The sequence below is a fragment of the Pelodiscus sinensis genome, chromosome 17, assembly GCF_052426305.1.
Source record: "Pelodiscus sinensis isolate ZL-2025 chromosome 17, ASM5242630v1, whole genome shotgun sequence".
NCBI lineage: Eukaryota > Metazoa > Chordata > Testudines > Trionychidae > Pelodiscus > Pelodiscus sinensis.
In genome coordinates, this window is record NC_143068.1 from 14,471,766 (window position 1) to 14,486,893 (window position 15,128).

At 41.4% G+C, this 15,128-nt stretch overlaps 1 protein-coding gene across 3 annotated transcripts in view; it reads left to right on the top strand.

Moving 5' to 3' along the window:
• LOC102448285 (androgen-induced gene 1 protein-like) overlaps nt 1-13,708 on the top strand; it is a 23,778-nt gene extending 10,070 nt beyond the window's left edge. For all 3 annotated transcript variants that reach the window (XM_025190483.3, XM_089769659.1, XM_075901122.2), the window contains 4 exons: nt 3,186-3,287; nt 6,727-6,842; nt 12,933-13,084; nt 13,521-13,708. In XM_025190483.3, the coding sequence (XP_025046268.3) occupies nt 3,186-3,287; nt 6,727-6,842; nt 12,933-13,084; nt 13,521-13,552 (402 nt within the window). In that variant the 3' untranslated portion in view covers nt 13,553-13,708. The remainder of the gene's footprint in view (nt 1-3,185; nt 3,288-6,726; nt 6,843-12,932; nt 13,085-13,520) is intronic.
• Nucleotides 13,709-15,128: the final 1,420 nt, after the last annotated feature.

A 15,128-nucleotide genomic window follows, 5' to 3' on the forward strand; every position in this document is an offset into this window, starting at 1 on the left:
CAGTGCCAGCCATCCCAAGTCCGTGCAGAAGTCAGGTCAGCCAGCTCCAGCCCCAGCCAGCCTGGTGAAGGCAGAGCACCAGGAAATGCAGGAACATGTCTTGGGGCAGAGCTTAATTGGAGATATCCCAGGCTGTTGGGGGGGCAGCCTCCCTCTACCTAAAATACTCTTTGCCCATGCTTTCAGACATAATAGGTCTAATGTGTTCCTCGCTCAGGAGACTTTTAATGTATATCTGGTAGGAAGGCATTTTGTCTAATGTATTACCAGCTGCTTTTTTTTTAAACGTGTGGACACAAAGAAAGTGAGAAATGAGATTTCTCTTGAGTTACCTGAAGAAAGATAGGCCCTAAGTTAAGTAATCCTCATGAATGGGGGTACTCATATGAACCACGAATATTTACATGAAAATGAGTGTGTGGTGTCAGATTCCTAGACTGATGCCTTGTCCACCTGAGACAGGTGTGCCAATGTAACTAAATTGGTTCAGTCTGCTTACACTGGATTAAAAGTGTCCACCTAAAAATACCTTATATTTAGTTTGTTAGCAAAGAATGAGCATAAGTTAAACCATAAATCAAAGCACTCATAAATCAAATTAAGTGTCCACACAAAGAATGAGCAGTGGGCTGTCCCGCTGCCCGCGTGCTCCGCGGCTTTGCTCAGCGCCTCCCTGGTCTGCTGGGGGGGGCTCCCACCCCCAGCAGACCAGGGAGACACGGAGCAGCTTTTCTCACCCCGGAGGATGCAGGCAGCAGAACCGCGGCGCATCTGGGCATCCCGCCGCTCCCGTCCTCCGGGGCGAGAAAAACCCCGTTCGTAACTGCAGATCCGACAGAAGTCGGATCCGCGTAACTCAGGGACTGCCTGTACTAACCTGTCTTAATATCTACCATGTAAACACATTTTTAAAATCATCTTTCCCTCAATGTAATTATTTTGGTAAGGATTAACTCTGAATAGTTCTGTGCACAAACTAATACTGTAAAATCTCAGTTACAAATGGTTTATGAATGGAGGTTACTGGTAACTCTAAAATGTTTGTAACTGAACAAAATGTTATGGTTCTTTGAAAAGTTTACAGACGAATATTTACTTAATACAGTTTTTACTCCTGGAGGAATTTTGCACCCCTGTAGGAACACAGAATTTATACCTTCTGCTGAATTCTTGGCTCCCCTGCAGAAAAATGAGAAAGCAAAGAAATCTGTGGGGAAATCTGTGCCCCTTCCCTGGCAGACCTGGGAATGTGTGGTGGGAGCAGATGACAGGAGGGAGGCTGAGCGTGTGTGTGTCCATGGAAAAAATATTCAGGGAGTGCATGGAGCTGGATGCATGCCTGCTTGGGAATAAGTGAGAGAGGTGCCTTATCTACACCTGCAAGTTTTATCACCAAACACCCTTTTCAATGACAAAACCCAAAGAGCATCCGTATAGCAACGTGACAGAAATTGCAACAAATGCCAAGTTTTGGCAACAAAAAACTTCCACCTCTGAATGAGACATTTGTTTCTCCCTCTCTCTTTATTGTCGACAGTAGGTTTTTTGGTCACCTCCAGCATGTTTCCCACAATGCCTGATTAGCCACTTGGTCCAGCACTTTGAACTCGGCTGCTTTGCAACCACATAAACAGGGTAAGCAGACACACCCCTTCCCCCCCCCCCCGAAAACCCCAAAAATCCATGTGGTGAATGGTATCTGGCTCATGTTCTGGTCCGCATGGCATCTTCTCAAGGAAATGGGTGGGTATTGCTTAAAATGCTCTTCTGCTTGGAGCAATGCAGAGCTTTTGGATCTTACCAGTTTGTGGGATGCAGAATCAGCCCAGTAACACTGCACGTGACCCATAGGAACTGAGATGTATGGTTACGTTTTTCGATCCCTATGTGAGAAGGGTTATGAGTGCAATACTCTACAATGCAGAGTCAAGATAAAGGAACTCTGGAAGGCATACCAGGAGGTGCAGGAGGCAAACAGCTGGTCAAGGATCGAGAAATGTGACCATATCTGGCCCAGTTCCTATGAGTCCTCTGATTGCACTGATTCTTCACTGCAAAAAACAATTAAATCCCAAACCACTGCATTGCTTCAAGCAGGAGAGCATTTGGATCAATAGCCACCACTCCTGTTTCCTTGAAAAGACCCATGAAGACTACTACGCAATGTGCCACATACACAGGAAAAGAATTTAAAGTTTCTGGTGTTTGCAGGTGGAAGGGGAGCATCTGTTTACCTGTAACCATTACGTGGCTGAAGGGTAGCCACGTTCAAGGTGATGTCTAGAGTGGCTAAAAGGGACATGGTGGGATACATGTTGGAGTTCAATAAAATCAACAAAAAGCCTATTTTAGTACATACTGCATGATTGTCAACAGTCAGACACAAAAGTTCCTCACAGGGCTGGAAGCTTTTTGTCACCAAAAATAGCCTTCAAACATTCACATTAATGAAAGAAAAAATGATGCTTTCCCTTTTTTTTCCCTAGTAGTTTACGTTTAACATGGTACTCCACTGCATGTGTTTTGTTAGTGGGTTGATTTTTTTTGTTTGTGTTTTTGCAGGGGAGGGTTGGGATGGGTTTGCTTTGGTTTTGCTTTGTTTTGACTCTGCTCCTGCTTGATTGTAGGGATGTTAAATATTGATTAATTGACTAGTCAATTAACCTCATGAATTCTTATTCGTTACTCGACTATTCTATAGTCCCTGGGGGCAGGGCCAGCAGCCATTGTGCTCTGGCCCCACTCACAAGGAGCCTTCTGCTGCTCCGTGCTGCTGCCTCTGATATAGAGGCTGGGTGGCAGCAGCCCCTGTCCGGGGTGGGTCTGAGCTCCTGGACCCAGTGAGCGAGAACTGAGCCGGGCTGCCTGTCTCCTAATACATGTTAAATGCAGAGCTGCAGTGGGGGTAGGTCCGGACCTGACCCAAGCCAGGACTGAGCTGGGCTGCTGGTCAGCCTGCTAAAAAATTTGCTGGCGGAAGTTGGGGGGAATGCGTGTAGTGTATAGTATTAATATATAAGCTTTTGCTTATCGGTTAATTGACTATGCTATTACAGCCCTACTTGTTTGCATACTTCCAATTCCAAATAAGATGTGTAGTTGACTGGTCAGTTGGTAGCTCTTGTGATCCTAACTCAAGGTTAAACTATATTTAATTTTATTTACATCGAGTTTTTTTATCTCAGTTTGTAGCTGTTACTTTTTGGACTCTTTATGCATATGACAGAGAATTAGTGTATCCTAAAGAGCTGGATGAGATTAATCCTTCTTGGCTTAATCATACTATGGTAAGTAGATAGTGTTTCTAGAGTCTTGGGTTTAAAGTTTATTCACTTTATGGTATTTTCCTTATCTCATATGTATGATACATGCAAAGTTTGTTTGAACATAACAATTAGGCATGCAAATTTCTTACTTTCTGGTATTTCTTACTGTATCAAATGTAGATATCAGGGTCATGGCCTGTAGCTACCAGGGCATTCACTAAGCTGTAACTGCTTCCATCTCTAACACTGGTGGAGATGCACCAGTAGTTGTAACAATTGGGAAAAAGACATGTGTAGATTCAGCCGAGGGTCTCTGTGATGTAGAGTACAGGTACACTGTGGAGAGTAGGGAGAAAACAACAACCCTGTGCAACAACTTTCTAGGTTTCAGAGCCCAGTCTCCAACCTGAGCAGAAAGGTCTATGCTGCCATCTCTAGTGAGCCTATGTCAGTTGACCCAGGTTTAGAGACTCACTGCTATAGGGTGGTTGCATTGTTTTGAGGTTCTTTTGAAGAGGAGAATGAGGGGGGAGTTAGTTCCTCATACACAGCTGCCTCTTTCACTGAATATCACCTGTCCTGTGCACTGAATTAGGCAGGATGTGTGGATAAAACTGTCACATGCAGTGGTGAAAGTAACTTAAATTTCCTACAGGTATTGTCGTATAGCAAACCCACCCCCTCCACAGGGAGGGGAGTTGCTCAGGGCTGGAAGGTTTGGGGGTTTAGAGCAGGAGGTGGGTATGTGGGTGGGTGTTGGAGTCAGGGCAGTGGGGGATGCACAGGGCAGGGGTGGGGATGCAGGAGTCAAGGCAGGGGCTTTGGGGAATCTTAGGCCAGAAGATTGCGGGATGTGGGGGAAGCTTGGGGTTGTGAGTGTGGCCACCACAGTGCCCAGCCACCACATTCCCAGGACTGGCCAAGGTAGCAAGCACCATGCGGTCTGGCTGCTAGCTGGCTGAGGTGGTGGGTACAATGCAGGTTGGCTGGGATGCCAGGGACCGCACTGTCCAGCTACCTGAATACTAGGGCTGGCTGGGGCAATTGAGGCTGTGTTGCCCAGCTTCCAGATCTACAGGACTCGTTGGGGCAGCAGGGACTGTGCTGCCCAGCTGCTTGAGCACCAGACTGAAGCCCAAGTGGGCTGTGGCCACACAGCCTAGGGCCGTGGTCACCAACCAGTAGATCGCGATCTACCGGTAGATCTCAGGGGCTCTAAGAGTAGCTCTTGAGCCCTCTCTGAACTGCGCACCTGCGCAGTACATTTACATTAGATTTCCTCATTTGAGCAGCAGCTACTCACCGAGCAACGACACAGGTGAGTAGCTGCGAGGAATGGTGGGAGCTGAGAGGTCAGGAGGGCTGAAACACCCCAGCAAGCTGACTGTGGCTTTTAGCTGAAAGCGTCTGCCCCGCACTCCAGCTGATCGGTGGCTTCTCCTCTGCGTCTGCCCACGTGGAGCTTGGTGCACCCTGGCTGAGCGCCATGGCCAGCTGGCTGGGCAGCCACTTCTCCACCCTATAGCCCGGCTGCCCTGCGCTCAGCCCAGGGAGGCTGCGTCTAGCTCCAGCTGTGCTGGAGCAAGCTTCCCAGGCTGAGCGCAAGATCACAGATGCCCATCTGATGGACTGTATATGACTAGCAATCTCAGACTACAACCCAGACTTCCAGATACTGGCAGATACTGTTCAGTCACAGGTGTCACACTGAGACTGTGTTATTGGAAGAAAAAATATATAATTATCAATACTTGATTTTACATTTACAAAATAGCAGAGAACAAAATGTATATTGTAGATGCTTAATTTGACATTTAAAGAGCATGAATTAAAAACAGACCAACTATAAACATGTGATTTTAATTTTATATATTGCACGATTTAAAAATAACTGTTTAACAGAGTGTATAAGGGCTGGGGATAGCAAGTGATGGACAGGAGAACGGAGAAGGCGGGGCTTCAAGGAAGGGGCGGGGCGGTAGATCTTCCCCTGTTCTGAGACTTAAAAAGTGATCTTGAGTGTTAAAAGGTTGGAGACCATTGGCCCAGGGTGTAGCGATACAGGTACTTTTGGTAACATCCAGAGCCCCATCCGGCAAATCTCTTAACATTGTGCTATCCCAGGGCACACAGGCTTATTTTCACCTTTGATAATTAAATATTGTATTATCTATATCTATATATATCTATATCTATATATATATATATATATATATATATATATATTTTAGAGTGTGTCTGAGAGTCTTTCTGTGACTCAGTTTGTTCAAGACCTCCTTCTAAATAGTAAGAGCTAGGGCCATTTAATTTGGTATGCAGCTCCCTCTTATCCTAACTTAAAGCAAGGTCAAGTTTTGGTTGTCAGGAAAATAGAAAGTCTCTGGAATGGGACTGTTTTCCATAACATGGAAAGGGAGGCGGCTGAGAGGAGAGACCATGAAAAGGAGAAAGGGAGGGAGGAGAGAGAGAAAAGGCCCCTGTGGGCCAGAGGGAGGGGAGAGAAAAGGCCCCACAGACTGGAGGGAGGGAAAGCCCCACCAGATGGGACATCCCCTGCCCTGAGCCCTTCCTTACCCTCTCACTCCCACATCCCCAGCCCCCTTCTCTGAGCCCCTCCTCAATCCTCTTGCCCTGACTACACACACCCCAGCCTCTTCCTATCTTGCCCCTTTTCCACATCCCCAAGACCCTGCCTTGAGTTCTGCACCCTCTACATTGACAGCCTCCTGCTGTCAACACTGGATAAGTCTTCTAGTAATATGTAGGTGAAAGTGGGCAGAATTAAGGCTGCACAAGTCTTTGTCATTTTCTGATTTTTGAGTGCTTCACTTTACAATCAGAACATTGTGTGTGTGTGTACACACCATTAAATCTTGTAAAACATCCATAGATAGATGTGTAAATTGCATAGTAACTTGTCTTATATATTATGGGCCAGGTCCAAAGCATGTTGCATCCAGTCTGCTTTGGATCAGGACCAATTTTAGTGAACATAATTTCCCCACTGAAGTCAATTGGGTTCTGAATGAAGAGGACTTCAGGAATATACATTAATTAATTATTGACTCTTAATTTGTTTCAGAGGTCCTGAGCCAGCATCATGTCAATGGCAGCTTTGCCATTGACTTCAGTGAGTATAGGATCATATCTATAGTATTCAGAATCAACTAAGGCCATTTTATTTCTTGATTAAAAACATCAATTTAATTTTGATTGCATCTTTTGGTGGCCTTTTATTTCTGGGGAGTGGATGAAGCTGTTACAAAGAAAAGAGACTGCATTTGTGAGGGATGGAAGGAATCTGTTATAAATAATAGCTCATCTGAGAAGCCTATGAAACAAAATATTTCATTGATATTTCTGAATTTTTCACTGTTTCTATTGTATCATTTTCTAGGATATCATTTATTCATACTGTATATTTCCAAATCTGACTCTTGTATTTTATTTTTATTTTCAGCATACCACTATACTGCCACTACTGTTTATTGAGCTGATTACTTGTCCGCATAGATATCTTTCCAAATTGAAGGGAATGGTAGGACTTAGCATCTTTGGTACTTCATACCTCACATGGTAGGCATTCCATGTTTCTCAGAGACACATCAGCAACAAGAGAGTAGAATGCATGTGTGTATTTCTACCATGTGTGTTTTTGTCATGATATTTTTGTTAATGTAATTACTATAATGGTTCTTACATTACAATAGATTCATATACACATATTTTACAAGAAATAATAAAAATGTGAGCTGCAGTCACTTTTTTTTTTTTTTAAATGCAAGTGTGATTCCATGACCAGTCTGGTCCCAGATACAATCTCCCTGTATGCTTTGGAGAGAGTTGCTGCAGGACACCTCTCCATTTCAGATGTAGTAGCAAGTTTTCATATATGTGGCCTTTATGTGGAGTTTCCCCCTCTGCTGCAAAATATTTATGATCGGTAAATTTGACCCAAGGAGAGGCTCCAACTACTTACTTTATTCAAAATTGGTGATCACGTTGAAACCTCATGTTGAACTATTTCACTGCTTAGTGTATTAGCAAAACATCCATGTAAAATATTTATCCTGTATGGTTGGATTCCTTTAATAGATGTTCCACAAAAATAAAGTTTCAAGTTTTGCATATGCAGTAATTCAAATAGTCTAAGTGTCTAATTCTACACTTAGTATGCTAGGAAGGAAACAAGTAACTGAGTGAAAGAGGAAGATTCTTGAGGGGAAATGAAAGTGGTCAGGAAACTAGAAGGATTCAAATAAAGCAAAGCAGATTACATTTAAAGTCTCTATTGAATAAAAGCTAGAGATGTTATTACACAACATGCTGTTTTCACTTGTTTTGAGTAAATTTACTTTAAGAAAAACCTCTTTAGATTTCTCCAAAATTTCTGCAGGCTCAGAAACAAAAGTCGTACAAATTTTCCCTCAAATTCCCTGTAATTTTGCTCAGGATGAATAGTAATCTGTCATAACTGTTGAAATTGTCAGTGACCTTACAAATTCACCTGATGCAGGTAGACCGTTGATCAGTCTTTATTTAATTTTAAAACTAACATTAAAAATACCTTGAACATTAATCTCCTTTCACTTAATTATAAATATAATTACGGGAATACTAACTAGTACCTTAACCATAGCTGGCTGAAATAAGATTTAAAAAATAGCCAGAGATCTTCAATCAATATATTCTCCCAGTATACAAACCAGTGTGAGTGCTTACTACACCATTCCTTAACCAAAAGCCTGGGTAAAAAGGTGGGCTTTTCAGTTTACTCTAAAGATAGCACATTTGAGTTATTTTGGCTTGGGGAGGAGAGTAATGTAGTCTCTTAAGCTATATGTACACTGCACACCATACAATAGACAGTCGGGTTGTTGCAGCCACACCTGTATAAAATGCACATTGTAGCTGCCCTTTGTCACAAGGAGATAGCTCTCCCAGTGATAAAATAAATCCACCCCAAATGAGGAGCGGTAGCTTTCTCATCAGGAGAGCATCTCCCATTGACAGAGTTGTCCACACTGGCTCTTTTCATCGTTATTTTAAATTTTTTGTCATTCAGTGGAGTATTTTTCACACGCCTGAGAGACAAAAGTTTTAACAGCGAAAGTGCTGTGTAGACATAGCCTTTATGTGTGCGCACAGCAGTCCCTAAACTAGCTACAATGGCATGAGCCTGGCTAAGATATCAGTGTAGATGCATTGACATCCAAAGGCTTCAGCATGGGCTGAACAAACACACTGAAAATCCTGGCTACTTGCATTGTTAAAGGCTGCATTGCCACATCTACAGTGCTGTTTTTAGCTGTGCTACTTAGATGCGTCTACCTGTGCTGCAATCACACCTATAATTACTTTGTGGAAATATCTTAAGATACTCCAGTTCAGCTTTTAGAGCTCAAAACCAGGACTTTAAACTCCTCCTGGAAACTAAGATAGCTGATGCATATCCCAGGGTAAGGGGACATATAAATAAACCACCACATCCTGTATCAGCTTCTAGGTTGATTTAAAATGTAGCCAGTTGTAGGATTCACGGTATTAGTCTACTCTTAAAATAGAAAAGGCATGGATTACAGACACAAACAGAAAAAATCACAATACACTGCTACTGTATGATGGCAACATTTAGGGATATACCTGAATTGAAATGACAATCTCTATAAATATATAATTAATGTACTGCTGCATGTATAACATGGAAAAAAACTGAGAGACTAGCCAAAATGGCATATACCATGGAATTGGTAACAAGGGATCAGTATGTCCCCTATGTACAAAGTACCTGCATAGATCCTGGAAACTCTTGCAAATTCCTTTCCCAGTGCAGCTTTTTTTAATCTTTTCATCATAGAATAGTAGAACTGGAAGGGACCTCAGGAGGTCATCGAGTCCAGTCCCCTGCCCTTGTGGCAGGACCAAATAGACATTTATCTAACCTACTCTTAAATATCTCCAGAGATGGGGATTCCACAACCTCCCTGGGCAATTTATTCCAGTGTTTGACTACCCTAACAGTTAGGAACTTTTTCCTAATGTCCAACCTAAACCTCCCTTGCTGCAGTTTAAGCCCATTGCTTCTCATTCTGTCCTCAGAGGCCAAGATGAACAAGTTTTCTCCCGCCTCCTTATGACACCCTTTTAAATACCTAAAAACGGCTATCATGTTCCCCCTCAGTCTTCTCTTTTCTAAACTAAACAAACCCAATTCTTTAAGCCTTCCTTCATAGGTCATGTTCTCTAGATCTTTAATCATTCTTGTTGCTCTGCTCTGGACCCTCTCCAATTTCTCCATATCTTTCTTGAAATGCGGTGCCCAGAACTGGACACAATATTCCAACTGAGGCCTAATCAGCACAGAGTAGAGCGGAAGAATGACTTCTTGTGTCTTGCTCACAACACACCTGTTAATGCATCCCAGAATCATGTTTGCTTTTTTTGCAACAGCATCACACTGCTGACTCATGCATAGCTCTCCATTCCCTACCTGACCAAACTGAAAGGTCAGTCAATTCCCAAAAACAAGTGAAATCCCACAAAATCTGCTTGTCTATAAAGAGAATATGCAAAGGGAAGGACTGCATGTACAGAGCCTTCGTAGTTTTCTTCCCCCACTGGCTCTTTCATCTGTTCCTTACAGCCTGGCTATGATAATGTCGCCTGTGATAATGTTCCACTATTTGATCTGAGGAAGTGGGTCTGGCCCACGAAAGCTCATCATCTAATAAACCATCTTGTTAGTCTTTAAAGTGCTACATTGTCCTGCATTTTGATTATTTGGTGACATCGGTCCCAAGTGTTGATAGCAGGCGTTGCTAAATGGATGCAGAAAAATGAATCTGCCAGCCTCTATTTCAAGTGACAATTCCATTCTATCCAATATTTGACATGTAAGCCAAAAACCTCGTTGGGCTGACACTATGTGATCTTGGACAAGTCACTTAATTGTCTCCTCCATTAGATGGAGGTGTTAATGTCTTCCTCACCTAAAGTTGGCTATTAACTGTTTTATTATTTCTTAATAATCTTATTTGAAATTATTCAAATCTTCATGGCTGCGTCTAGACTGGCATGATTTTGCCCAAATACTTTTAATGGAAAAGTTTTTCCGTTAAAAGTATTTGCGCAAGACAGCGTCTATATTGACATGTGCCTTTGTGCAAAAGCATTCGTGCCAGTGTAGACTCTCTCTTGCGCAAGAAAACTCCGATGGCAATTTTAGCCATCGGGCTTTCTTGTGCAAGAAATTAACTTGGCTGTCTACACTGGCCCTCTTGTGCAAGAATACTTACGCAAGAGGGCTAATCCCTGAGCAGGAGTGTCGGAGCATTTGCGCAAGAACCACTGATTTTGTACAGTACAAAGTCAGTGTTCTCGCGCAAAAGCTTGCCAGTCTAGATGCAGCCCATAAGTAATTATTATTTGTCCCTTCCAGAGAGTGCTGTCTTGTCTTATACCTCTGTTGCCTTCCACAGGAACCAGAGAGGGCATAAAATTCTCAGATTTACTGCTAGTATTCTGCAGAGTAAAATTATGCAGTTTTGATTTCCAAGACTTTATTGCTTGTGCCATGAGGCAGTGAGAGCCCTTAGGGCCAGATTTTTAAAGGTATTTATACACTCCCAGTGAAAACAGTGAGAGGCATCTAAACATGTTTTAAAATCTGGACTTTACTGTTGGGGCATGAATCCTTCATATTATCCAATAGTGACTTCTCTGACCAATTTTGAGGGTAACACAGTCCTCAACTGAAAGACTGGTAGCTACTATACGGGGCCTCAGGAGTGGGAGTGAGGGGAAAAAATGGATGATTCTGTGCTCAGCAGGTTATATGAAGAACTTATTAAAAATCTTAGCAAATCTTTAGTTATATAGTTTCTAATTGTGGAACACCATAAAATATTTAAAAACAATTACAATAACATTTTCCTAGTTCTGTGCCTGCTATAATGTCTGTGCTAACTGTAACTCAGAGTTCTTTGGTTGTGTGGTTTGTGTTACATCTTTAGGGTTAAATTTTCAAAGCACATCCATTCTATACCCAGGAAGGACTTGTTTATGTAAAAATAACATTGATATTTTAGCAATCAGAAGAGGTAGATAAGCCTTCAAGAATGGCTGTTTCCATTCGGAAATGGTTTGTTTGTTCGTATACATAAAACTGGGGTTTGTTCAGCTGTATGAGTAATTCACAATTCAGTTATGTGTTACTTACCTTTCTAGTGGACAGAGGTTTATTAATCTGCTACTGCTTACACCTAAAAAACAGTGATTTAGTTCACATGACTGCTAAAGACACCTATCTAGACATTCAGAGATCCACAAAACAATTGTCAAAAAATCAGGGTAAGTGGCTGCAGAGTCTTGCACTAGGTTTTGAATATTTGATCTTCAATATTGTTTTATTTTGTGTTTAAATAACCATTGGAATGCATACACACGTAAAAAATTTGACAACACAAGTTAGCACAAATGAAGAATTGTCTATTTATTCTTCTGTACACACATGTAGAGCCTTGTGTAGATGCATAATTTGTATCTGAATCCATATCCACAAAAATGAGCAGTGGATACCCTCAGATATCCACAATTTTGCAGGGTTCTAGATACAAAATTTATATCTACATCTGCAAAAATGAGCCGTGGATATCTGAGCATTTGCAGGTATCTGCGCATATGATATATACTGCTGAGATGTAACTCAGCTACTCAGTTCTACCCCTCCCTTGCTGCCTCTGTATCAAAGGCAGCAAGGGGGCGTGGAAAACCGGAGCCAGTGCTGGGGGAGCTGGCTTAACAGCTGCTTCCTCCTAGCACTGACTCCACAGTGCCGCTTGCTCCGGAGGCAGCAGCGTGGAGGATCGGGGAGGCTGCTCCAGCAGCAGCCCATATGCAATGGCCTGGCTGGCAGCAGACGGGTTGCTGCCAGGCAAACTCTGCCTGCAGACTGGCTCGTACCACATTTAAAAGGCAGAGCTGCAGCAGTCCTGGGCCCAGCAGAAACTGGAACTGCTCAGTCCTGGCTCTCGCCATTTTATGGACCTACCCCCGCTGCGGCTCTGCAGAGCACCTCCCCTTATCAACTAATCGTGTAGTCCATACAAATTGTATTAATTACATGATTAACCAGATACCTGCTCCTTAACATCTTTAATATATTGTAACTTGTGGTTTGGCAGAGCTACATAGTTTTGTGACTTTAAGCAGTGCCTGAAAAATGTTTTGCAAACCTCTGTAAAAGGTGCTAGAGAATTTGAAATCATTATTACTTTTAATTGTTATTTAAATGATAGCAATATTACATTTCACTCTTAGAGCTTTTCATCAAGGATCTCAGAAGACTATAAATATTAAAATATCCTCACCACACTCTATTTAATCCCCTTACGTTGCTGTTCCTGCAGGGAAAACGTTTAAATCAATACAATGTTATTTTAATTTTTTAACTAAAACAATTCAATATTTCTAAACATTTTCATTTAGGGAAAAAATGTTGTTTGAAAAGGTAACTAATTTACCAAACATTGTTCCTTTTTAAATGCAGATTTGTAACTGACAACTGAAATTTTCATATGGTTTGAGAAATAAAGCCAATTTTTAATCTTCAAGCAAAATATATGTCTAGTTCTCTTTATTAATACTGTTTGTTTTTCATTGGTTTAGGGTACTATGGGTAAATTATGCATCAGGTATTTGGGCATACCCAATTCTAGAAGTACTAGGCATACCTGGAAAGGTGATACTTTTTAGCATTTCCTACCTTGTAATGGTAGGATTCTACTTACTTGGAGAGCATCTAACAAACTACTTATGGGGTAAGCAATGCAGAGTATTTTCATTGTTATGGGATTTTAATTGGGATAAAGGTGGTAAATGTGTGTTAGCAGAAAAATCTTCTAAATTTTTCCCCAACCACATTTGTCAGCATACAGCTTCCTCATCTCTAACTTTTCATAGAACATAAATTTCTTGAATTATTGATTTTATCTAATAAGGAACTTTATAAGTAAATGTCTGCTGTTTCTGTGGAATTTTCATCTCCGGAAATCTAGGCTGAAGTCATGCTTGAGTTAAAAATGAGAATGAGTTGAGTGGTTTCAGTTTAATCTCTGGCTAATACAAAGCCATTAGATAGCTTAAAACAATTCTTTAGCAATAGAAATCTATGCGCAAGAGAGTCCCACAATTGGAAATGAATGCCAGGATTGAAATGCCCACACTACTTAATTTTACTTTGTTCCTTTCTTGCAGGTGACTTTCAAAAATATAAGAAGAAAGCATAGAGAGGAAGCTGAAAAATAGGTCTCAAAAAGTGCAAGTTCATTTATAAACATACTGCATTTTTAAATCGAGATGCCAACTTAACACTGTTTTGAAAAATGCTCAGACATCTGTCAAATACGTTATTCAAAGCAATAAAAAATGTTCTGTACCAATAATTGTAATCAAGCAATCTATAAGGAAAACAAGCTGATTTATAATCAAGATTTTAATGGTTCTAACAAACTCTCATTCCAGTTACATAAGGAAAAAAATGGTTTACATATATATTCTGGCCTGTAGCTCTGTATGTATATATGCACATAGGTTTTCAGGTCACGAGAATGCTTGGCATTTTTTACCCAAGAGGATATAGTTTTGGTTAACCTTAGGGTTTCAGTGCTCAAAGAAACTAACATTTTCTCACAGCGTCAGTTCAAGGAAATATTATGCCTAAATGTGACTACATGATTTCCAACATTTGTTAGTACAGTTCTGTATCTACTATATATTTGAGAGAGTGAGTCTGTCAGTTCAAGAATTCCTGCTAAATGGTAAGAGCTAGGACCACCAATTTTGGTATACAGCTTCCTCTTATCATAACAAAAACAAGATAGGAGTTTGGTTGTGCCAAGAAAATGTGATATGCCTTGAGTGGGCTTTCTTCTCATAAAACCATACAGAAAGCAGACAGAATCATGAGGCAGGTGAAAGGGGCTGTCTGGGAATACCATAGCCCTGAGCCTCCCACTCCCAGGCATCCTTTAGGGAGGGGGACAGCTGAAGCTCCCAACCCATTCATACTGGAACATTGCTGGCCTTTCCTCTCTGTCAGGGAGCAAGGAGAAAGTGCACAGTTTGCTGCATTACTTCCTTACGCTGGGTAGTACAGGGAGGCAGACAACCTGAACATGCACCTCTCCCCCAACTATGCCTGCTGGAACTGCAGTGGCAGTGGAAAGGTGCTTGACACCTGGCCCCAAGCTCCTCTCTTCTTTCCCTGGTGCAGTTTGCATACCAAACCCTTCCTCCCCAGCCCCGCCCCAGAGCAATGGTTTAAATGAAGTGTATACATTTTCATTTTATTTTTCAAAAAACAAAAACTGAGTTAACCCAAGCAAAGCCAGGTAAATCTTCTAGTTAATATTACAGAGGGCTTAAACATCAGCCTTGTAATTAATCTGTTGCTTAAATCATTAATCTTGATTTCAATAACAACAAGATATTGCCTTATGAGCCCTTATAAATAGCATACCACTTATTTCTATTTTTAGACTGAAATAACTATCCAGGTCCTTACAAAATATTGAGTCATAATAACATCCTAGTAAGTACATGCATAATTAATCATCAGGTTTTCATTGGATGAATTAAATACATTAACAACCTTTCTGTTGCATTTATAGCTAAAACAGATTTAGGATTTTAAATTTACAGGAGATTATTTAACTGTTGTAAAGCTTTTTGGCGCTCAATATCTGACTAGTGTTGAGGTGCATTTCAACTTAGACCCCTTGGTATTGGAAATGGAATATATTTATAAACTAATTCCATTAAGATTAGTCCTGGATTGTTCCCTTTCTCTTCTTTGCGTGTCTT